Source organism: Suncus etruscus, chromosome 5 (genome assembly GCF_024139225.1).
Source record: "Suncus etruscus isolate mSunEtr1 chromosome 5, mSunEtr1.pri.cur, whole genome shotgun sequence".
In the NCBI taxonomy this organism is placed as follows: Eukaryota; Metazoa; Chordata; class Mammalia; order Eulipotyphla; family Soricidae; genus Suncus; species Suncus etruscus.
In genome coordinates, this window is record NC_064852.1 from 101,403,340 (window position 1) to 101,429,539 (window position 26,200).

The 26,200-nt window shown below is 36.6% G+C and overlaps 1 protein-coding gene across 1 annotated transcript in view; it reads right to left on the reverse strand.

Moving 5' to 3' along the window:
- The window catches only part of CSRNP3 (cysteine and serine rich nuclear protein 3), a 123,902-nt gene that overhangs the window by 10,896 nt on the left and 86,806 nt on the right, over positions 1-26,200 (reverse strand). The window contains exon 3 of the mRNA XM_049773423.1: positions 11,420-11,679. Within this exon, the coding sequence (XP_049629380.1) occupies positions 11,420-11,679 (260 nt within the window). The remainder of the gene's footprint in view (positions 1-11,419; positions 11,680-26,200) is intronic.

Sequence of the window (26,200 nt, forward strand, 5' to 3'; positions counted from 1 at the left end):
GCTGTAGTGCTCACCGGTTATTTAATTCGATAATTTTTTCTGTATTGTTGTGGTATTTCAATTACCTTTTTCACATCCTCTCTCAAACTGAGGTTGGAAGCCTCTAGAGAGACTCAGCTCATTTTCAGCGTATTTGACTTTTGACTTCTTTTTTTTTTTCCCTCTTATTTTGTACCCCATTCTATTGCTTTTCTTGCCTTCAAACAAAACCACATACCTCGATTTTTCTAGCTCGGCCTCTTAAATAGAAGGGGAAACGAGGGTTCCAGGACCAAACAGATATGAGATCACTAATAGTAAGCCAGACAAAGAGGGGTCCACCTACTCTAGCAGCCCAAGGGGTGATGGTGGGTTATATGGGTTGTAGAAAAGGAACTGGAATGGGGGAGGACATATTTGGTGATGGGTATTCCCCTGATTCAATGTTAACATGTACCTAAAACACTACTGTGAAAGATATGTAAGCCATTATGGAAAAAATATGTTTTTAATCAGAAACTTTCTTTGACTTACATGTATTATTATATCAATTATATTATATGTTATGTTATGTCACTATATTATGTTATGTTAGCTTACCTCATTATGTTAATCAATTTTGTCTCTTGAATAAATTCTTACAATAAAAAAGGCAATCATTGATAAAATAAAGAGCTTTCTAACAAAGTAACATTAAAAATGACATCTCAAAAAGCAGCAAGCAGAGAGAAATGAATTAACAGTTTGGAGACAAATAAACATTTTTATATGAAAAAATTATTACAGGCTTAAATAAAATAAAATAACATTCTGTGGTTTTTGTTTGGTTGTTTTCTTTTTAGGCCACATCCAACTACGCTCAGGAGTGACTCCTGAAACTGCACTTGGTATTATTCCTGATTGTGACCAGGGGACCATATCATATGTGTTATGTATTATATTTCTGGTTTCAAAACTTCTAATTTTGTGACATAAATTGAATAGTGACTTAGTCACTGAGATCTCTGGAAGACATTCAGGTCATTTTTATATTATTTCAAATATTATAGTGTATATTTTTGCACATTAGCTATTATTAACATAGGTAGCAAATAGTAACCAATTTAATTATTCTCTTATTGAATTAAAAATGTCTTGTTCTGTCAACCAACAAGAATTTTAACCTAAACTTCAATGATTATTTTTTTTAACATATCACTGAAATAGGTACCATTAGGTACCATTAAGGAAACAATAATAACATTAAAACTCCTTATACATTCTATTATCTTCTTTGGTTTAGACCAACATTTCCTCTTTCAGCATTTCCTCTTTCTAAAAGCCAAACAAATCTTATAGTGCTCTGGACAATATTTAACAATAAATTCTCCAAAAGAAAAAAAAGAAAGTTCCAATTAGTTTTGTTTTTCAATCCCCTGATACAAATACTCTTATCATAGTCAATTTCAAGTCATAACAAAAAGAGATATCTCTTTTTGTACAAGATAGTCATTAACTTTAGTAAGCTGCCACCAGCAATACATATCTTTGTATGACCACATTATTACTTAGAAAAAACAGTTGAGTTAGCTTCTCTTTAACTCTGTCAATTTTTTAAAATGGATTTTGGGTCACACCTGAGTGAATCCACTCAGGGATCACTGTGGGTGGGGCTCAAGTGTCAGATAGGGTTTCAGAGATTGAACCTTGTTCAGTTGTATGCCAAACAAGTGCCTTGCCCACTCTACTGTACTATCTCTGACGTGTGTGTGTGTGTGTGTGTGTGTGTGTGTGTGTGTGTGTGTGTGTGTGTGCGCGTGCGCGCGCCATATCTGGTATTGCTTGGGGTTTACTACTGGCTCTGGGCTCAGAGATTACGTCTGGCAGCAGTTGGAGGGCCCTATGAGGTCCCTGCGATTGAATTTAAGTAATCTGTGTATAAGGCAAGAACCTTACTCATTTTATCAATCTGGTTCTGGAAAGTAAATGTTTATTAGGAAAGAAGAAAATAGAGATTTAGTTACACCTGTTTCATGGTTCCCATTAAATGGAACACCAGAATTTTTTGGAAAAAAAAGATTATATCCATTGAATGCTAAACTAAAGCCCTTTCTCCTGTACTTACCGAAACAGACCATGCATATGAGATGGTTATCTGAAATATAAAAGTTTACTATTAGTTATTATTAGTTATATAGAAGATCTGCTTTTGGGCTGCATTCTGGAAATACTGATGTGAAGCATGCTTATGAGTAATTCTTATCGAGTTTCACAGTGAAGTTCAATAGGAATAAGTGGATTTAAAATTATCATGACAAAACCAGCTCTGACCCATCTTAATAAAGAAGTATAATATGTAAAAATAGAGACCCACCCAAACATTTGGAACCCGTAGGTTTTGGATAATAGCCTGTATCCACCTCTCTCACAAATCACTAATACCTCATATATCCTAAGGCATTTAGAAACTTTACCTGGAATTTAGTTAAATCTTAAGACTGGAGGGAAAAAAAAAATCTTAAGACTGCTGAATAGATATAAGGGTCAGGACTGGGGCTAGAGGTGGAGAAATAGTTCCTGGATAAATCACAAAAAAGAACAAAGCACAATCATAAATCCTAGCTTTGAGATGAAGAAGATTTAGAGATTTTATAGATGTGATCATTAAAGTAAGATCTAACATCTGGAAACTCTATGTTTAAATAATTTTTTATTGAAGTAACATTGTAATATGTTTTATAAGTTTCAGCTGTGCATCAACATAAATCAACATCTGCATATACTATATTAAGTTTACAATTTGGCAACTTTCTTCTTCTTTCTCTCTTTTCCTTTTTTTCTTCCTCCCCTTCCTGTTCTTTCTCCTTCCTTCCCTTTCTGCTCTTTTTCTTTCTTTTCTTTCTTTCTTTCTTTCTTTCTTTCTTTCTTTCTTTCTTTCTTTCTTTCTTTCTTTCTTTCTTTCTTTCTTTCTTTCTTTCTTTCTTTCTTTCTTTCTTTCTTTCTTTCTTTCTTTCTTTCTTCCTTCCTTCCTTCCTTCCTTCCTTCCTTTCCTTTCCTTCCTTCCTTCCTTCCTTCCTTCCTTCCTTCCTTCCTTCCTTCCTTCCTTCCTTCCTTCCTTCCTTCCTTCCTTCCTTCTTTCTTTCTTTCTTTCTTTCTTTCTTTCTTTCTTTCTTTCTTTCTTTCTTTCTTTCTTTCTTTCTTTCTTTCTTCCTTCCTTCCTTTCTTTCTTACTCTCTCTTTCTTTTTCTTTCTTTCTTTCTTTCTTTCTTTCTTTCTTTCTTTCTTTCTTTCTTTCTTTCTTTCTTTCTTTCTTTCTTTCTTTCTTTCTTTCTTCCTTCCTTCCTTCCTTCCTTCCTTCCTTCCTTCCTTCCTTCCTTCCTTCCTTCCTTCCTTCCTTCCTTCCTTCCTTCCTTCCTTCCTTCCTTCCTTCCTCTCTTTCTTTCATTTGTTTTATAGGAAAGAGAGCAAACAACTAAGCACTGCTCAAATAACAATTGACAGGCAGAAAGAAGTGTATAACCCTGAAAAGTCATTGAATATGGTACCAGAGTGGGGAAATCTTGATCTGAGAGGAGGGAAAGAACAAACAAGGCTGAAAAAATCATAGAGAAAAAGAGGTCAATCAAGAGCTGTGAAAATAAAATTAAATTTTCTATAAGGTAGTAGAATTTGATAAGAATATAAACCAGAGGCAATTGGGAAACCATGACTCTTTGAAACATACAAATGGTTACTTAATGCACTTTACAGATAAATGTGAACTGGAATAAAAGCTAGGCTAATTGTTCAATAATGTGGTGCAGATGATGAAATCTAACCACTTAATTTGGAGAAGAGTATAGAATTAAGATGACTGCATTGATTACTGTGAAGAGCGTGACATGTTTGAATGGGTCTGACAGAGAAAAAGGACTGTATCTGTAATTTAAAATTTTAAAATTACTAAAGCTAGTTATTTCTTCTTGGAACATGTGTTTTATTTAACTTCTATTTTTAGATTATTTTTACCACCACAGCCATAAAAAAAAAGATACACACGAACCTCTAAAATAGAATTATTTTTACAGTAAATATTTCTCAACATATGTACCTCACAAGTTGTTTAATTATGATTAAGTGATTTTACAATGGAAAACTAATTTCCACTTTAATCTTATTTATAAAAAGGAAGGACAAAGAAATGTATGCTTCCTTTTTACTAATCTTTCATTATGAAGGTCCCATGGCAGAAGGTACCTTTGTAAAAATGGGTTTCTATTTGCAATCTAAAGACAAATTGAAAGACATGGAGACAAAGTGGAAGGAGAAACTTATTACTATTCTGATACTGCCTTTTTCAGAATTGGATATTCTATCCAATTCCAAGTACAATGCTTTAGTGTTTGGGGGGGTGTGTTTTTTAAATTTTTATCTCCATAATGAGGGCTATGAAAAATATTTTTTTTGTTTTGGTTTTTGGGTCACACCCGGCTGCGCTCAGGGTTTACTCCTGGCTCTATGCTCAGAAATGGCACCTGGCAGGCTCCGGGGACCAATTGAGATGCTGGGATTCGAACCACCCTCCTTCTGCATGAAAGGCAAACGCCTTACCTCATGCTATCTCTCTGGCCCTGAAAAATATTTTTTAACCACACTCTTGAAAGTGTTCTTCCAATGTCGCTTTCTCCTTTATTTAATAGGTTATATACACAGAATAGTATCTTCTGTGGTCCAAAGCCAAAGTGTTTCAAGTCTGCCTGTGACATTTCTTTTCTTTTTTTTTGGGGGGGAGGGGGGAGGCATACCAGCTGTGGATAGGCTTATTCCTGACTTTGCACTCAGAGATCACTCCGGGTGGTGTTCTAGGGACCATATGGGGTGCCAATATCAAACCTGTGTCCTCTGTGTGCAGGGCAAATGACCTAACTGCTGTATTATCAGGCTCCATGTCTTCGATATTGCTTGCATTCCTCTTTGGACCCTTTATAATGATTCAGTCAAAATAACAGATTCAGTTTAGTTATGCTTATTTTGATATTAAGTCAGAAGTACATACATTTCAAAAGAAGTACATTATAGTAAATGTGATACTTCAAAAATTAAGAGTGACATTTTTTGTTAACTAATGATTTTGAATGCTTTTTGTTAACCAATTTTCAATAATCTTAGACAAGATTCATTAGTTAACTTTATTCATTTAAGATATACATTTACTTATTTTTTTGTTTTGTTTTGTTTTGTTTTTTTGCTTTGGCTTGGTTTGGGCACATCCAATGATGCTCATCGATCTTTTCAGTTCTGGAGATTAAATCTTGTCTACTGCATGCAAAACATGTTCACTAACTCTTTGAGCTTATCTCACTATGACTGATACTTTTGTTCCTTTCCGATTTTTTTTTTTTTTTTGGCTTTTGGACCACACCCCGTGACGCTCAGGGCTTACTCCTGGCTATGCGCTCAGAAATTGTTCCTAGCTTAAGAGACCATATGGGACGCCAGGGGATCGAATCGTGGTGTGTCCTAGGTCAGCTGTGTACAAGGCAAACACCCTACCGTTGTGCCAATGCTCCAGCTCCTATTCCTTTCACTTTTAATCAAAATACTATAATTTACAAAGTTGTTCATAATATAGTTGTTTCAGGCATACAATGTTTCAACATCAGTCACACCAAGTATTCTCTCTCCACCAATGACCCAAGCTTCCCTCCCTTTAGCAGGCATACATAAAAGTATTTCATATTACTTGTTTCAATAAAACTTAAGGGATTAATATAGAATAAATTAATGTCAATTTGTGATGATTGATAATTTGTTTTAACCAAATAAATTAATTCACTATTGAACAAATATAGCAAGTTAGGAGTAAACATACCTTTCTTGTTCTAGTAAAAGGCAAATATATGCACATTATTTTCTGCCATATTCAATGCCACATGCTGGGAAAATTTTCCTGTACATTAAAAAACCTCTTTTAATCCTTTTTGCAAAACTAGGTTCAAGGCTATGGATTCCATAAGCTAGTATATCACCATGAAGCTCTGTATAGTTCTTTAAAAAATGAATGATAATCTAGGTGGATAAAATATTCTTAGTCAGGTATTTCTTTTTTCAGGTTTTTATAATATATTCCTCCATATTCACCTCGTTTAAAGTTTCATTTGCCAGATCTGCTTCATCTTGTAAGCTTTTCTTTGTATGTAAGATTCTTTTTCTGATCTTGCTGTAATCTTTCAGTATTGTCTCTATCTTTGAATTTTGTTATTTTGAGAACAATATGTTTTGGAGTTTCTTAGCTGAGTCTACTTTCACTGGAATGCATCAGACCTCATGGATCCTTCTGCTTATTATCCTCAACTTAAGGAAATTCTTGTTGATGATTTCTTTAACTACTGTTTCTTCATCACTCTCACTTTACTGTTTTTCAGAGACATCAAAAATTCTTAGTTTCCACTTGAAATCATCTGGTGTGCCATTTATTTTTTATATTTTACTCCCTGCTAGTTAGAGGTTTCATTGTTATTATCTTGGATCTCCTTCATCTTTTGTTCAGCTTCTATTATTCTGCTATTCAGTTTTTAAATCATATTATTATTATTATTATTATTATTATTTGGTTTTTGGGTCACACCTGGTAATGCTCAGGGGTTACTCCTGGCTCTATGCTCAGAAATCACTCCTGGCAGGCTCAGGGGACCATAAGGGATGCAGGGATTCGAACCACCATTCTGCATGTAAGGCAAACACATTACCTCTATGCTATCTCTCCAGCCCCTCAGAGATTTTTTTAATATCACCTACCATATTCTTCATTTCTATCTTTTCTGATTGTAGTAGTTTTTCATTTCAACTCTTACAATTTCTTAGGTTTTAAAGGCTATCAGTCCTATCGCTTATTTGAACTTGTTGAACATCTTCATCATAGTGTCATTAATGAAATAGTCTGAAGATTTACTGGTATTGTTTATACCTTCGGTGCTTCTGTTTTTATTCATGAAACTTTGTGGGTTTCTATGTGTTTTTCACACTGGTTTTCTAGTGTATTTTCTGTGCTGAGTGGTGAATCTTTGTAGTAAGACCCCCTGAAAGATGCTGAGGGATTAAGTTGAGGTTGCTTTCTTTTTACTCTGCCTGACTTCACCAAATGAGAAGAATAACTATGAGTAGCATGTAATTTGTTGAGCAGGTCTATTGGTTCAGGACCAGTAGAATGGGCCAGTTAATATGACACAAGTCAGTGTCAAAGTTGTTGGAAGCTAGCTAGAAGGGGCCTCCAATTCCGGATTAGGTCCAGTGATGTCAGCTAAAGTCAGCCTCACCTGGGATGCTGAAGCAGCAGGCAGCGGTCAAGCCATGATACTTTATAAAGGATAAAAGATAAGGTTTAAAAGAATAGTTCAGTGGCATAGAGTACCTGCTTTGCAAACATATGGTCATGGGTAAAATCCCTGATGACCCACTTGGACTAAATGAGATTCTGGCAGTTCTATTGTCTAATATCTCTGGTGTCACAAGCAATTTCCAGTTGTACTGCTACTAGTTATGCGTAAGAACCACAAAAAGGATAACATATGTGAACGTAAGAACTAAAAACACATGCAAGAGCCATGGCCAGAATTCTAACTCTTGATGAGCATGGGTATGAGCATCACAGCGACTGGAGTGAGCCTCACAACCATAACTTGTATGTCTCAAGTCAGAGTGTGCCCAGTAAACAAGTGTGCATGCATTACAACTAGAGGAGTGCAAAACTTAGTGATTAGTAAGGCCAAGCATACAAGCACTGCAACTGAACATATGGCCTCCAGCAGCACAACTAAAATGTATGAGTACATCAAGGAAATTTCAAACCATCACAGCAACAACACCTACAGCATGTAATAGGAGGACAGAAGAAATTATTTTTTATAAATAATTTATAAAATAAAATAATCAAAATTATATATTTAAGTTTTTCTTTATAAATTCCCCTTGGGGTTTTATGATTTTGTTCATATTTTGTGATCTTTTATTAGTTTCACATATGTCATGACAATGTTTTTCTGAGTACTTGTCATACAGTGTGGCTAATATTAGATCACCTTAATTAGAATTCCTTTATTTTCTGCTCTGTAATAATTCAAAATCAGTATTGATATCTGTCTTTGATTTACAGCTTCACTAAAATTTTCATTAATATATGACATACCATGACATGACACCTACTCAGATGATTGCCTCTCAAGATTCCAACATAATTCACAGTAAAAACTGAAGCAATAGAAAGTTTTTGCTTTAATTTCTAAAAAACGGTCATTGAATATCAGTTTGAGTATCAAAATATATCACAGAGAAAAGTATCTGGAGGTGTGTGGCTTCCTCAAACATCCATTTCATCTATAATGCACTGCAAACTTCAACACAATAGATCTTTTGATTCTAGAAGTATAGCTTCCTAGTTGTTAGAAACCACACACATTATAGATTCTGAAATTATCTTTCCCACTGATTTAGGTGATAGTCAATTAAAGAATAAACATAGCAAAATTATAACCTAATAAGCCATTTTTATTTTACATTTTGCCCTTTTGTTATTGTTATTTTGTTATTTACATATCTATGCTTCCTTTTTCACAGATATAGACATGGTTTTAAAATTCACCAACCCCACTAGTTCTTGTACCAATTAAATTAAATAAAACTCATGGCAAATTTGTCATGTGCTGAATGATAGTTACTATTGCTGTTTTACCAATATTTAAGTTGAGAGAACTATCCCACTCTTTGGGTTAAGGGATGAAGTTGGTTTGTAGTAGATACTCAGAATCAGAACTTGAAATTATTATTAAATTGAGGTACAAAAAGAATAAAAACAAAAAACTGCTAGAAAAAGCAATCTTAAGGGACTTCCTACTAATATTTGTTGGAAAAAAACACAGATCCATAAGGTGAGTTTATATTCAGTTTAAGCAATGTTTTTGTTGTGCAGATAGAAATATTGCATACAAATTAATGATAAAAAACACAAAAAATGGGGCCGGCGAGGTGGCGCTAGAGGTAAGGTGTCTGCCTTGCAAGCGTTAGCCAAGGAAGGATCGCGATTCGATCCCCCAGCGTCCCATATGGTTCCCCCAAGCCAGGGGCAATTTCTCAGCGCTTAGCCAGGACTAACCCCTGAGCATCAAACAGGTGTGGCTCGAAAAACCAAACCAAACCAAAACATAACAAAACAAAAACCACACAAAAAATAGATTTAGGGGCTCTGCAACATATATAACACTATGTTGGCTTTCTTTACAGTGAAAATTCAAGAAATATGTAAAACAAGGGCATCTGGTTTTGAGTTATTAACAAGTATTTAGTTCCTTGAATTACTTTAAAAACACTCCCTTTGTCCTTAGCTAGTAAAGAGAATTTGCTATGAATCTACAGGTGAACCAGTCCAGACACTGTTTCTAGCATATGCAAGCCATTTTCATGAGTTGTATTTCTTTTCATTAGTCTTTAATGAGATCCAACAATAGATTTCTCCATCTGGACATCTCCCTGAAATTTTCAGTGACTGGAAAAATCCTCAAAATCAGTTGTATTAAAAATGATAATTATTCACTCTCTTCTCTCTTCAGTCTCCAGGATTTCTTGTCTTAGCCTTGTCATAGAGAAAAATAAAATCACTTACAATTCATTTCATTTTTAAACTCAGAAACTAATCCATAAAGAAGAACAGTTGATCCTACTTCCTAAACTTCTCCCTTTGTTCATCTTTAATTATCTCCCCTAATCTCACCTACAACTGGCTCACTCTTGGGGCTATTATAATTATTTCTTAACTGCCTGACTATATCTACCATAGATCACCCCACTCCAGCATAGTTGGTTCTGTCACAAAACTATTTTCATGGAATAGCATGAGTCAGATCATAATATCCTATCAGCCCATTTCATGCTGAAAATTGTTGAATAACATCCAAAGACCTTAGAAAAATGAGGGAAAAAAAATCATCATGTCATATTCAAAGCACCATCCACTTCATGTATCTTCACTCTAGTCTCTGCTCTGCCCACACCAGTTTGTGAGTTAGCTATGCTTCCTCCATTCACAAGGCAGCTCTGATATTTCTGCTGTTTGAACCATTATTGTCAATCTTCTCCATATTATTCATTCATTCATTCATTCATTCATATTTCAAGTAAATTTCTTTTATGCTTTTTTTTATTTGTTTTGCAGTATAAGGAATCAAACTGAGGACCACACATGAGCTAGGTCAATGTCACTGTCTTGGTGGAATATGTCTGATCCGCGTCAGGTGCATCAATTTACAGAGAGCCACCACAGAGATTGGCGCACATCGCAAAGAAGGAGAACATGCAGTGCTTGCGGGGATGTGGAGAGAAAGGAACTCTTATCCACTGCTGGTGAGAATGCCGTCTAGTACAACCTTTATGGAAAGCAATACGGAGATTCCTCCAACAGCTGGAAATTGAGCTCCCATACGATCCAGCTATACCACTCCTAGGAATATACCCTAGGAACACAAAAGTAAAATACAAAAATTCCTTCCTCACACCTATATTCATTGCAGCGCTGTTTACAATAGCCAGACTCTGGAAACAACCTAGATGCCCCTCCATAGATGAATGGCTAAAGAAACTGTGGTACATATATACAATGAAATATTATACAGCCATCAGAAGAGATGAAGTCATGAAATTTTCCTATACACGGATGTATATGGAATCTATTATGCTGAGTGAAATAAGTCAGAGGGAGAGAGATAGATGCAGAATAGTCTCACTCATTTATGGGTTTTAAGAAAAATAAAAGACATTTTTGCAATAATTCTCAGAGACAAAAGATAGGAGGGCTGGAAGGTCCAGCTCATGACATGAAACTCACCACAGAGTGATGAGTGCAGTTAGAAAAAAAATTACAGATATATATTTCCATTGTCTCTTGCTACTTTTCTCTGTATTCCTTAGTAAGCTATTATTTTTACAAGATTTAAACTCTTATTCCCTGTTTAATGGGTAAGTTCCAAAAGACAATGAGCCATATCTAATTTTGAATATTGTTAGCATTAATTCAAGCACAAAGTAACCACCTATCAATACACAACCAGTATTAGCCAAATGAATATAGGTACCAGGTTAAAGTTTTTATACTGCTTTTAGTGAAAAGACTACATTATTAACAAAAAGAAGGTCATGGGGCTGGGTGGGTAGAGAGATTTCCTTGTGCATATATGACCAAGTATGAGTTAATTTTTGAAAACAAAGCCTTGACCACCTCTATGGTCCAAAAATAAAAGTAACAATAGGCAGTCTGTTTTGTAAATTATCTGAGTGAATATAAATATAAAACAATAACTCATTTTGGAGAACTAGATATACTTTGTGTGTAGGAACCTAAAGTCCAATCTCAGGTACTGAGATCTATGCCTCCCCAAACATCAAGAACATAAGGTTTTGAAAGAAGTGAGTTCTGAATGTTGGTTTTTGCTTTTACCTTTAGTTTTAAAGAGTTCAGTTTTTCTTCCCGGAGGTGTTCTCGCAACATCTCCCGATGGAGTCTCTCCTGCTCCCGAGCGAATTCACCCAGCGTGTACTGGCGCACACTATTGTGTCGGCTGGACATGCCCAGGGTGCTGCCCCCTTGGCTGGGCACACTCGTGAAGCCTTGTCTCCTGGTGAAGTAATACACAGTGACGCAACTGAAATGCACATTTTTTGTCCTCAGACGTTTCTCTCTTTTAAGGATGGAGGAAGCTGAAAGAGAAAGAGTCAGTAGTTACCCACAGCAGTCATTTTTATGTGAGGAAAATGATTAGGAAATGCATCTTGATGATTCTGAATCTACAGTATATAGTTTGTGGTTAAGAGATACTTAAAAGTTTTACATGCCAGAGCTGACATAGATTTCGATATCCTTTCTTAAACTTTCTAAAGAACTCCCACTGGAAACCTAAGCAAACTTATAGAAAAGTTGACATTAAGTTATGATTCAGTGACAGAATTTAAATTTTTATTTCCCCATACCCTGAATTATGGTTTATGATTTTCACATGAGTTCTAGGTAGTATAATTAGAGAACATAATGCAAACTATAAACCATTACAGTTTGCATCTTATTTTGATAAGTTGGGTACTTGTTAAGGAAAAAATGTTCTTTGGTAGACTTTATACTCATGTATGAATTCCTGAATTTCACACACAGCATTCTGTTTTACCCTTATCCAAAAAATAAAGACATGTTCATAAATTTGAGTAGCTATTACAAAAGCAATTAAAAACATAAAAAGATTCATTGGTATTATTTTTTAATTTTTTTAAATCAAAAACTAACAAAGTATCTATTGATCCCATTAATAGTATTATAAATCTTGATTTTTATTCATGTAACCACTAAAATAATTAAACATAAAAATAATTAACATAAAATAATGTATATGGGAATCATATTACCAGTTACTGGGAATTTCATATGTACAGAACATCATTGAGACTAAGTTACAGTTTAGATGAGAGAGAGAGAAATTATAATCATGACCTTTAAGAATTGGTAGACATACTAGTGTAGGAACAATAACAGCAGGTAGGGCATTAGCTTTGTTCCTGGCTGACATGGATTTGATCCCTGGAATCCCATACAATCCCAAAACCTGCAGGAATGATTTCTGAGCTCAGAGTCAGGAATAATGCCCGAGTATCCCCAGGTTATGCCCCCTCAAAAAATTGGAAGACATGGTAAACCTGATATATCCCAGACCTTTTAATTTATTTTGAAGTAATATATGCTTGTAGTCTTTTTCTCAATGTAGATAGTGAAAGAACTACTGCAACTCTGATGCCAAATTATGAGGATTCACAATTAGGGTGGAAGAATTTACTGAACTGAACAGAAAGATACCGAACAACGTCATTTTAAGGTGAATTGTGACTCTTCCTCTAAAAGTATGCTGAAGTTCTAACACAGTTCTTCAGAAAGTTACTTATTAGAAAATAAGATTTCTATTGAGATAATTAAGGTAAGGTACAGTCATTAGAATATGTCCCAAAATAATACAACTGTCTGTATCAAAAGGGAATTTCGAACAAATATGAAGAAACAAGAAGAAAGTCACATATATTGGAAGAATATGAAGAAAGTCCAAAGTATATCTGGGTCTCCTAGAAGAAAGAAATGAAAATATCCTTCCCTGGGGGCCGGGCGGTGGCGCTGGAGGTAAGGTGCCTCCCTTGCCTGCGCTAGCCTAGGACGGACCGCGGTTCGATCCCCCGGCGTCCCATATGGTCCCCCAAGAAGCCAGGAGCAACTTCTGAGCGCATAGCCAGGAGTAACCCCTGAGCGTCACAGGGTGTGGCCCAAAAACCAAAAAAAAAAAAAAAAAAAAAAAGAAAATATCCTTCCCTTATAGGTTTTAGAGGGAGTATGGCTCATCAACCCCAATTTTAATGTTCTAGTCTCCAGTATGAGACAAATTATGTTGTTCTAAGCTGTTGAATAGATCACTTTATTACAGCAGACCTAGAACTGAATAGACAAACATAAATAGAAAGATAACAAAACTAAGATGACATAGTTGGATGGCAAAAATAAATGAAGCTAACATTTAGATAATTTTGTTCTCTATAATAAAACTATTAAAGTATTATCATGATTCATCCTTACATTTCTATGGAATCTTACTCATGTTTTCACTTTGAGGAAACCAACATCAATCCTAGGTGAAATATGGCAAAGGTTATATAATAAATCATAAAAAAGATTCACTGATCTTGTTCAGGAATAATCAGTATCAGAGCAGAAAACTGAGGCCCGATTAATGAAATTGAATAAAGCTAGGATTTGGTATGCTATTTCAGCTGGTTATCAGCTGCTACTGACTACAAATAAAGTTCTGACATAGGATGCTGTATTTAGTAGTGAACAAAATGTTATTATAATATCTCTCTTTGCATTTATTTTATTCTTCCTCCAAGAGGAATCAAGTTCCCTTGTCTCATCTCCCACTTTCTTAACACTTTCATTTGAGCCAAGGATAATGAGGCTTCTCTCATTTGTTCAATAATTAGAGAATAAATATCTGGGCTATATATATATATAGTACAGTGCTTAAGGAGCACGCTTTTCATGCAGCTGACCCTGGTTCAATCCTTGGCACCATATGGTCCATTGAGCATCACTGAGTGAAGCCCTGGGTGATGCTGAGCATCTCCAGGGTAGACAGATAATTTCTGGACTACATTAAACCTCTGGTCTGGTTGGCCAAGGAATGCTGAGAGGGGCTTCCAGATAACTGGAAAACTGTCTTGGAAATCCCAAAACAAAAACCAAAATCCAAAAACCTATTATTTGACAAATTCTTTCTAAATGACTGACTATATTAGACAAATAATTAAGTATTCTACTGAATAAACATTTCCTTTGATAAAATACTCAGAATGAACAGACTTATTTTTATAAGATTACAGAGTAAGAAAAACATAACACATAGGCAAGAATTTAGCTTTGTCAATGTTTCCTCTCTTCTGTTTTATTTATTTAAAGGAGATGCCAGGGGATTGGAGTGATAACACAGCATGTAAGATGTTTGCCTTGCATGAGGATGACCAGGGTGCAATCCCTGGCATACCGTATGGTACCCTGATCCTACCAGGAGTAATTTCACAGAGCCAAGAGAACCCCTGAGTGCTGTCGCTGCTGAGTGTGACCCAAAAACAAAAATAAAAAAGGACATACCAAAAAGCAACTGCTTCCAATCATGTGCAAAATTTTCCCACTCATTTATGTTGTCTTCAGAGCAACATACTTATCTACCTGGCAGTACAAATAATTTTTAAATTTTAGTTAAAAATTTGTATTTACTCTAAAATATATGTTTAAATTATTTTAAGATAATGCTTTTTATCATAATGGGAAAGGCAAACATAGAAAACAAAAATGCAATCATCTATCTAATAATTTTCTGCACTATATGACAACCTCATTCCTCTTTCTCTTACAATAAGCTAAAATCTCAGACTTGAGGGCAAGAACTTTTTTTTTTTACTTTTTTTCACTCTTGAGATTATAAAAATATCAAAAATCACTAGTATTATTATATAATAGTTTACATTTATTTATCAGATATATTAATGCATTCATGTACAAATTAGCTATCACAAATACTAGCTATTGCTATGAATAATTTTAATTTTTAATTTTCATCTTCAAATTTTGTTCCCCTTCCTTTTGTTGTGATTATGAAAAACAGGGCATTTGCCAGTGGTACTCACACTCAGACACTGATCAGGGCTGATGGCTTCATTTGCTGTGCTAGCTAAGCTATATTTGCTGAACTTGAACTCATAATGTGCCCATAGTCAGGGATGTAGTGCCAGCAGTCACAATCCTCTCCTTGATCACCCTTTAAAGGTTTTTTTTTTTTGCCAAGTAGCCCTCTGCAGAGCCCCATAAATTAGTTTGAGATGGTCCGTACACTCTTGTCTCTAGATTCTAAATTCTTCACAACTGAGTGTGGAGACTGTGAAAGATTTGGATCATGAAAACACCACAAATTAATTTAGAATTACACACACGAATCAAGATATTTCTGATAGTGCTTGCTCGTGTTGCTTATCTCACATGAAAAAGGGTGGTAGGTGGAAAAGTTCCAGCTCTGCACTAGACATTTATTTTTCTAAAATTTAGTTCTTGTGCTTCTTTTTCATTATAGGAAGAATTCCTCAATTTTCTGAAAGAATTTTTGCATTGTCCATTCCCCAAAAGTGGTTATAGATGATTTTCAAAGGTTTTGAAGATGATCACAGAGAATAGGAAGCTTTTGCATGGGCTGTGGTAATGGCTGACACTGCTGGAGTGTAGAGGTTCCATACTTCCACCAACCACAGTGACTAGAATCCAAACACGTGCTTGAGCTTGTTTAGGCATTTGCACAGTATAAATAGCACTGAAGAAAGAATGTTCAACAGTCAATGAATATTTACAAGGAAGGGTTTTAAAAACACTATAAAAGCAGCCCGATGGGGGATATTTTAAGTGTGCATTTCCTGAACTTAGGAACATTCACATATTTCTTCTGATGATTAATTTGTAGTGCAAAAACTGGACTTTATGGGCTATCTCTTGCCTCCAGGCCTGAATTTCACTAACACCACAAAATGAACTCACACATAAAATAGTCTGTATTGTTCAAGCTTGGGTAAAATAGTCTAAATTCACTTAGAACATCTGCCTTAGGGACTCTGAGTCCTCACTGATGTGCCTACCTAGTCACTTGTGTCATTTGCAGGACGAATGAAATCCACCTTAGAACTCTCCAGAGTTCAGTATTCAGTTTACAACCAGAAAGAGGTCAAGAGCAGGAAAATAGAAGGTGAAAGTGGATTTTATAACGACTTTGAAAAATAGTCTATTTCACATATGATCCTAATTTTTATTGTCTTCTAGCTCTGTTTATCCCTTTCACAGCTATTACCCTGAAGCAAAAGTGTAAATACAACAATGCCATATTTTCTGCTCAGGAAAAGCTGCAGGGAATACTAATATGGTTAGCATATCAGAGAATCCTGGTGTTGATATAAAATGATCACATTGTATGGAGGTAATATTTATCTTTGTAAAAGGAAGGAATAAACACCATAGAGTGATTGTGATTGATACTGAAAATGTATAGAAGCTACATGTCCTCAAATAGGAGCTTGAGAAAATGAATGTAGAAGAGAATTGGGAACTTGAGTAACTCATAATGCAAGAGTAAAAAACTAAATGAAAAAAATGAATAAAATAATATGCACCACTGAGTTAACAAATAGTGGATTAAAAATTGATTGTCAGGACTCAAGTGGTATTGTGGTGTAGGCTGACTTCCATTGCTGGCATTACATTACTGCCCCCCAAATTCCCTTGGCCACCACTAGGTATAGCAATGGCAACTCCTGAGCACCAAATTGCAAGGCCTATGGCAATAGATTTAGAATCACTGGAGTGGGCCTCCCTATGCTTTTGTGCATGACTCCTATTTAAAATTTTGAAGGTAAAAACTGGGAACCACGTAACTTGAACTAGCTAGCCCTGCCCCCACTTACAGGGGGAAATAAGGGAGGCAGCAAGACCAAACTGATGCAAGACTACTAAGTAGTAGGTTAGATACAGAGGGGACCATATATTCTAGCCGCCTTGAGGGGGAGGGAAGAGGAAATGGGAGGTAGGACAAAAACGGAGGGTTAGGGAGGACAATTTGGGGATGGGAAGCCCCCCTGATTTTATGTAAATATGTACCTAAAATATTGTCAACAATATGTAAGCCACTATGATCAAAATAAAAATTATATTAAAAAAAATTGGGGGTTGAATAGAGTTTCTAAGAGCTGAGCTCAGAGGAGACACATATTTGGAATATTTTGGCCCCATACAAGATGTATATATCAAAGCATCAGTATTGAATAACATTAAACTCTAAGAAAATTGAATTGACTTTACTTTATTTATACTCTAACAAATTAATATACTCATACCCCTGCAAGTCCACACACTATCTACTGGTCTCATCAACTGGAATTCATGCTGAAGATAAATGAGCTGCAGACTTAAACTTCAGCTATCTGTGAATGTGCTTAGTATGTGTCATTCCATTTGAGATTCATTCTCAGCATGTACAAAGGTCATCATGTACCTGGGTCTGTAAACTGAAGACTAGGTTCTGGATCAGTGATTCCAACATAATGCAGGTATTTTAGAGCTAATGCTCAGGAGTAAGCTTGTCACCCTCTTAAGACACATACCTGTCCTTACTGGTGTCAGATGCTATCAGTGGAGTCCTGATAGCTGAAAAGGTAGAAAGCAATAACAAAATCATGTATTTTTGTCATAAAATTGGACACATACCATAGGTTGAAAATCCAGTCTAATGTTAAATAAAGAATAAAATTTTGCGACTATGTAGATAGAAAGTTTTAATAACTGAAATAAGTCAGATTATATATAAATATAAAGGGTGGATGGGTGGGCAAAAAAAGAAAAAAATATATATAAATGCTAGGCATGACATTACTACTGATACACATCCCTGACTAGAATTGTACCTCCTATACTATGCAACATGGTAACTGTAGTAATAATATTGTACTATATATTTAAAAATTGCTTAATGGGTAGATCTCATAATTTTTCATCATTATAAAAATTATAGTTAGTATGGTAGCTATGTTAAACTGATTATGATAGCAACTCCTTTGTAATATGTAATATCAACCTATTTTGTTATACATCTAGGATAAATATAGTTATATATCAATTATATCACAATAAAAGGAATTCATTTTAATAACATATTGATTATTTTAGAGGATATATATTAAAATATAATTCTGCAAATTTAATACATCAAATATTTTCTTCATTCTTTTTTTTGTTTTTGGGCCACACCTAATGACACTGAGGGGCTACTCCTGGCTATGTGCTCAGAAATTGCTCCAGGTTTGGGGGACCATATAGGACGCCAGGAGATCAAACCACCATCCATCTTAGGTTAGCATGTGCAAGGCAAACACCCTACCGCTTGTGCCACCACTTTGGCTCCTATTTATTATTCTTAATAACTCTTATTTTAGCAATAAAGAATTCTACAATTTTGGTCTAAAATCAATAGTACACACTTGGCACCAGCTTCAAGGCCCTGAACAGAACCAGCAAAACTGACCAGCAGCATGGAAAGTATCCCCAGGCTCCTGGAGACTGCAAGCACTCAGTGCACACCACTGAAGCCCTAAAGGGAATCAACAAGAAGGCTGACCTGAGGCATGGCAATTCCTCATTTCCCACTTTACAGCCAACACATATCCTTTAGTTAATAAACCCAACCAGACAATACAACAGACAGGGATAGACTACAACAGACAGGTATAGAATACTGAAGGCAGAAAGATCAAAAAAGAAAATTACATACAAAGGAACATCCTTAAGATTTACAGCAGATTTGTCACAAGCAATCTTCAAGGCCTGAAGGCAGTGGTGGGATGTAGTGACAAAATTCAACAAAATGAGGGGCTGGCGAGGTGGCGCTAGAGGTAAGGTGTCTTCCTTGCAAGTGCTAGCCAAGGAAGGACAGCGGTTCGATCCCCTGGCGTCCCATATGGTCCCCCCAAGCCAGGGGCAATTTCTGAGTACTTAGCCAGGAGTAACCCCTGAGCATCAAATGGGTGTGGCCCCCCCAAAAAAAACAAAAAACAAAACAAAACAAACAAAAACAAAAAAAATCAACAAAATGAATGCTTTTCCAAGAGTAATTCACCCAGTCAGACTTAAATTTAGGTTTGAAGGAAGGATACACAGCATCATGAATAAACAACAGCTCAGAAATTTTACAGACTCAAAACATGTCTCAAAAGAAGAACTGAAAAGTAGAAAGGCAGACCAACAGACAAACTCAAACAAAAAGATTACACTAAATCTCATGACATTTATTTCTCTCAATGTCCATGGACTACATGTATTAGATTAGAGACAAAGTGTGGCAAAACGGATCAAAAATATGAAATCAACATTTGCTGCTTACAAGAAACACATCTGAATAGTCAGAACAAACATAGCCTCAAAGTCAAATGTTGGAGAGCAATTATTCAAGCAAACCACTCCCCTAAAAGTCTAGGGTGGCCATATTTATATGACTACAGACTTTAGACTTACAAAGGTTATAAGGGACAGAACTGAACATTTCTTTTTTTTTTTTTTTTTGGTTTTTGGGTCACACCCGGCGGTGCTCAGGGGTTACTCCTGGCTGTCTGCCCAGAAATAGCTCCTGGCAGGCACGGGGGACCATATGGGACACCGGGATGGATTCGAACCAACCACCTTAGGTCCTGGATCGGCTGTTTGCAAGGCAAACACCGCTGTGCTATCTCTCCGGGCCCAGAACTGAACATTTCTTTTTTTGTTTTTTGTTTTGTTTTTTTTTTGGGGGGGGGCACACCCATTTGACGCTCAGGGATTACTCCTGGCTATGCGCTCAGAAATCGCCCCTGGCTTGGGGGGAGCATATGGGACGCCGGGGGATGGAACCGCGGTCTGTCCTACGCTAGCGCTTGCAAGGCAGACACCTTACCTCTAGAGCTACCTTCCCGGCCCCCAGAACTGAACATTTCTTAATGATAAAGAATTATGTACAACAGGAAAAAATAACACTCCTAAACATATACGTGCCTAATGAGAAACCAGCAAAGGAACTCTCATTTACTGTTGGTGGGAATGCCATCTAGTCCAACCTTTCTGGAAACACTATGGATATTCTTCAAAAACCTGGAAATTGAGGGATGGAGCTATAGTGCAGTGGTAGGGTGTTTGCCTTTCACACGGCTGATCCAGGACGGACCTTGGTTCGATCCCTGGCATCCCATATGGTCCCCCAAGTCAGGAGCTATATCTGAGTGCACAGCCAGAAGTAACCTCTGAGCGTCATTGGGTGTGGCCAATAAAAAAATGAAAATTGGGCTACCATATGACCTAGGAATACCACTTGTAGGTGTATACCTGAGGAAACCAAAACCATAATAAAAAAATGCTCTCTGTACTTCTATGTTCATTGCAGCACTATTTACAGTAGCCAGAATCTGGAAACAACACATGTACCTGAAAACAGATGAGTGGCTAAGGAAACTGTGGTACATCTACACAGTGGAATATTAGGAAGCTATTAGCAAAAATGAAGTCATGAAATTTTCCTATACATGAATGCACATTGAGACTATTATGCTAAGTAAAATAAGCCAGAAGGAGATAAATAGACATAGTCTCACTCATCTGTGGGATGTAAGAAAAATAAAAGACAATATGGTAATAATACCCAGAGACAATAAAGATTAGGGCTGGAAGGACCACTAAGGATATGAAGCAAAGAGTGGTAAGCACAGTTAGAGAAAGAACTGCACTGACAACTACCTTTACAATGATAGTAAGAGAAAAAAATGGAATACCTATACTTAAGATAGGCAGGGAGTGGGACTAGAGGGAAATGGGGAACATTAGTGGTGGGAAAGTTACACTGGTGAATGTGGGTGTACACTCTATAACAGAAACCCAAAGAAAAACATGCTTGTAACCATAGTGCTTAAATAGGTTAGTAAAAATAAATAAAATAAAATCAATAGTGGGGCAGGTGAGGTGTCTGCCTTGCAAGTGCTAGCCAAGGAAGGACAGCGGTTCGATCCCCCAGCGTCCCATATGGTCCCCCCAAGCCAGGGGCAATTTCTGAGCGCTTAGCCAGGAGTTACCCCTGAGCATCAAATGGGTGTGGCCCCCCCAAACAAAAATAAATAAATAAATAAATAAAATCAATAGTATACACTCTCAATGGAACAGTGCTCGAAAGGAAATTATCAGATGATTTATGTCTTGAATTTATTTTTCATTTACTGGGAGAAGTTTTATATACACAGAATAATATTGCAGATTACCTTGTGTTTTTTTTTCTGGTAAGTCAAAGCAATCAAAATTAATTTTAGGACCAAGTGATATGCTTGGAAAACAGAAGCTCGGATGTGATTGCTGGTACTCCATGGTTTCCTGAACACTGCTAGGAATGCCCCAACCTCCAAAACAAAGAAAATTTGTATTTTAAAATTATATAGTCAAAATTAATCAGGAGGTTTGAAAATATGCATATTAGTACCATGGGAAGAACAAATCAAGCATAAATCAGTTATGAAGTAATAGGACTTCAGACAAATCATGCACCATTAGAAAATATTTTGTGTAGAAATCAGCATAACATCTTTAATATTAATTTCCAATGGTTAGAACTATTAATATTAAAACTGTTCTTCATCTTTGTAAGTGGCACACAATTTCCTGTGAACATGTTTTTCATCATTTAAAAGTTGACAAGATTGTCATGGTTGGTTCCTTTCAATTAGGTTTACTCCAAATGGTCTCAAATCTTATCTACACTAATTGTTTAAAATAAATCTGAATCCCTTTCTCCCACCATCTAAGCCAGCACTGGTTGTGCTTCTTTTTGCTGTGTGCCAATCTTTGTGGTATAAGATGCTATTTCCTTGTTGTTTTGATAATGTGGAGTATTTTTATGTGCCTTTTGGTCATCTGTGTTTCTTTTTTGAAAAAGTGTCTGTTCCTCTCTTGTCTTCATTTTCTGATAAGGTTAGATGATGTGAGTGGCAACTGGTTTAGCCTTTTTGAAAAACAATATAAATGTTCCTCAAAAACTAGAAATTTAGCTCCCATACAACCCAGCAATAACAATTTTTGATATATAGCCAGGTGTCCAAAAGTCCAATGCAGAAAAGTGCTCTCTGTACTATGTTCATTTCAGCACTATTTACAATAGCCAGAATCTGGAAATGACCTAAGGTCCAAGAATAGAGAGTGGCTGTGCTGTGCTCATTTTTCGGCCTGATTTCATCCTCTGTGTGGCCAATCTGCAGACGGCTTGCCTTCCCTGGAGCTGAGCTTACACGCCCAGAAAGAGGAAGCCGCTGAACTCTGCTGGAACTCAGATGCCAGCACCCCTATCTGCCTGTCTTCTGTGCTGTGCTCCATTTTCGGCCTGATTTCATCCTGTGTGTGGCTCATCTGCGGACAGCTCGCCTTCCCTGGAGCCTTCTCTGGAGTTGAGCTTACATGCACAGAAAGGGCAAGTCACTGAACTTTGCTGGAACTCAGATGCCAGCACCCCTATCGGCCTGTCTTCTGTGCTGTGATCCATTTTTGGCTTGATTTCATCCTGTGTGTGGCTCATCTGAGGACGCTCGCCTTCCCTGGAGCCTTCCCTGGAGGTGAGTTTACAAGCCCAGAAAGGGTGGAGCCCGAGGAGTACGGCTGCTCGGCATCGCTTCCTGGCTGTGCACATCATTTAGCCAATAAAAACAACCACAACATGTAGAAAAGCCCATAATACAAGTGTGACAATGGGGAAACAACACAGGCCAGCGCCAGACATAGGGAATGACGATGGCAACTCTGATGACTTCAACATGACCAACCAACTAGCCAGTCTCTCAGATAAAAAGTTTAGAGTCACAATATGGAAGATGTTCAAAGAACTCAAAGAAAGTATAGAAGAGAACACTAATAACAATCAAGAGAATATGAAGATAGAAATCAGAAAACTCCAAACTGAAATTTCAGGTCAAATAACAGGTCTGAAAAACTCAGTAGATGAATTGAAGAAAAACATGGTTGAGCTTTCCCACGGGTTAACAGCAGCTGAGGATAGAAATAGTACACTGGAAGATGAGATGAATAACAATTCCATACAGCAGAAGAAATTGGAAAAAAGCCTTAAAGCAAATGATCAAACAATGGAAAAATTACTCAAAGAATGGGAACAGATGAAAATAGAAGTCTATGATAAGCTCAACAAAAACAACTTAAGGGGCTGGAGAGATAGCATGGAGGTAAGGTGTTTGCCTTTCATGCAGAAGGTCATCAGCTCAAATCCCAGCGTCCCATATGGTCCCCCATGCCTGCCAGGAGCAATTTCTGAGCATGGAGCCAGGAATAACCCCTGAGCACTGCTGGGTGTGACCCAAAAACTAAAAAAAAAAAAGAATCATTGGAGTCCCAGAGACCCAGGAAGAAAATTTCCAGGAAGAATCAATGGTCAAGAACATCATTAAAGAGAAACTACCAGAGCTAATGAATACATGTGATCAAATCCTGCATGCCCAAAGAGTACCAACTAAAAGAGACCCCAGAAAAAACACCCCAAGATACATCCTAGTCACAATGATGAATCCCACAGATACAGAATTCTGAAAGCAGCAAGGTCAAAAAGAGAAATTACATTCAAGGAAACATCCTTGAGATTTACTGCAGACCTGTCACCGGAAACACTCAAGCCAGAAGGCAGTGGTGGGACATAGTGACAAAACTCAATGAAATAATGCTTCGCTTAGAATATTGCATCCAGAAAAACTCACTTTCAGGTTTGAAGGAACAATACATGATTTCACAAACAAACAACAGCTCAGAAACTTTACAGAATCAAAACCATTCTTAAAAGAAAAACTGAACAGCCTACTTTAAGACAAGACTGACCAACAGACCCACGAAACTTCAACATAAAGATGGCACTAACTCCCAGGACAATTATTTCTCTCAATGTCAATGGATTAAATGCACCAGTTAAGAGACACAGAGTGGCTTAATGGATCAAAAAACCTCAATCTAACCTTCTGCTGCCTACAAGAAATGTGCCTGAATAGTCAGAACAAACATAGACTCAAAATAAAAGGCTGGAGGAAAATCATCCAAGCAAACAGCACCCATAAAAAAGCTGGAGTGGCCATACTAATATCAGATGATGCAAACTTTATACTTAGGAAAGTTGTAAGGGACAAAGATGGACATTTTGTATTAATCAAGGGATACATACAGCAGGAAGAAATCAGTCTCCTAAACATATATGCACTGAATGAGGGGCCAGCAAAATAGTTAATAAAATTGTTGACAAATCTAAAAAATAAAATCAATAACAACACAATAATTGTGGAAGACCTCAACACGGCATTGTCAACACTTGACAGGTCAACCAGATTGAAACCCAACAAGAATATACTAGACCTGAAAAGAGAAATGCAAGAAAGAGGCCTAGTAGATATATATAGAACACTCCACCCCCAGAAGCCCGGATACACATTCTTCTCTAATGTACATGGGACATTCTCCAGGATAGACTACATGCTAGCACATAAAACATACCTCCATAATATCAAGAAGATAGAAATTTTGCAGGCTACCTTTGCTAACCACAAGGCCCTGAAATTATATGTGAACTACAAAGGGACACGGAAGAAAAACTTTAATACCTGGAAGTTAACAGCCTAATACTGAATAACCAGTGGGTCCGAGATGAAATCAAAGAGGAAATCAAAACCTTCCTAGAAACAAATAACAAAGGAGACACAAACTATCAGAACTTATGGGACACAGCAAAAGCGGTACTGAGAGGAAAATTTATAACTTTGCAAGCACACATCAGGAAAGAAGAAGGGGCATACCTGAATAGCTTAATGATGCAGCTCATAGAATTAGAAAGTACTCAACAAAAGGACCCAAAATAGGGAGACAGAAGGAAATAACAAAGCTGAGAGCAGAAATCAATGAAGTGGAAACCTGAAAAACAATAGAAAAGATCAACAAAAGTAGAAGTTGGTTCTTTGAAAAAATAAACAAGATTGATAGACCACTGGGAAAACAAAGAAAGAGAGAGAAACGTGATAACTTGTATTAGGAATGAAAAAGGAGATCACTACTGATATGGTAGAGATCCAAAGGGTAATCAGAAACTACTTTGAGAAACTCTATGCCCCTAAAAATAAAAACCTGGAAAAATGGATACATTTTTGGACTCATAATCTTTCATGGGTGAATGAAGAGGATGTAGCATATCTAAACACACCCATCACTATTGAGGAAAATAAGACAGTAATCAAATGTCTGTCCAAAAACAAAAGTCCAGGCCCACATGGATTTACTAATAAATTCTTTCAAACCTTTCAAGAGGAACTTCTACTTCCTGGCAAGACTCTTTCATGAAATTGAAAAAAACAGGAACACTTCCAAATAGCTTTTAGAAGCCAACATCACATTGATATCTAAACCAGACAGAGATGCTACCAAAAAAGAAAATTACAGACCAATATCGCTGATGAATACAGATGCAAAGATCCTAACAAAATCCTGGCAAATAGGATTCAATGCCTCATTAAGAAGATCATCCACTACGATAAAGTAGGTTTGATCCCAGAAATGCAAGGATGCTTTAACATCCGTAAATCTATGAACATAATACACAATATCAACAAGAAAAAGAGAAATCACATGATCATATCAATAATGCAAAGAAAGCATTTGATAAGGTCCAAAACCCATTCTTGATCAAAACTCTCAGCAAGATGGAAATGGAAGTAACCTTTCTCAATATAGTTAAGACCATCTACCACAAGCCAGAGGCAAATATTGTCCTCAATGAAAAAAAACAGAAAGCCTTTCCTCTAAATTCTGGCACAAGACAAGGCTGTCCTCTCTCACCACTCCTATTCAACATAGCACTGGAAGTACTTGCTATAGCAATTAGGCAAGAAAAAGATATCAAGGGAATCCAGATAGGAAAGGAAGAAATCAAGCTCTCGCTGTTTGCAGATGACATGATACTCTACTTAGAAAACCCTAAAGTCTCTACCAAAAAGCTTCTAGAAACAATAGACTCATATAGCAATGTGGCAGGCTACAAAATTAACACACACACACACAAAAAAACAATGGCCTTTC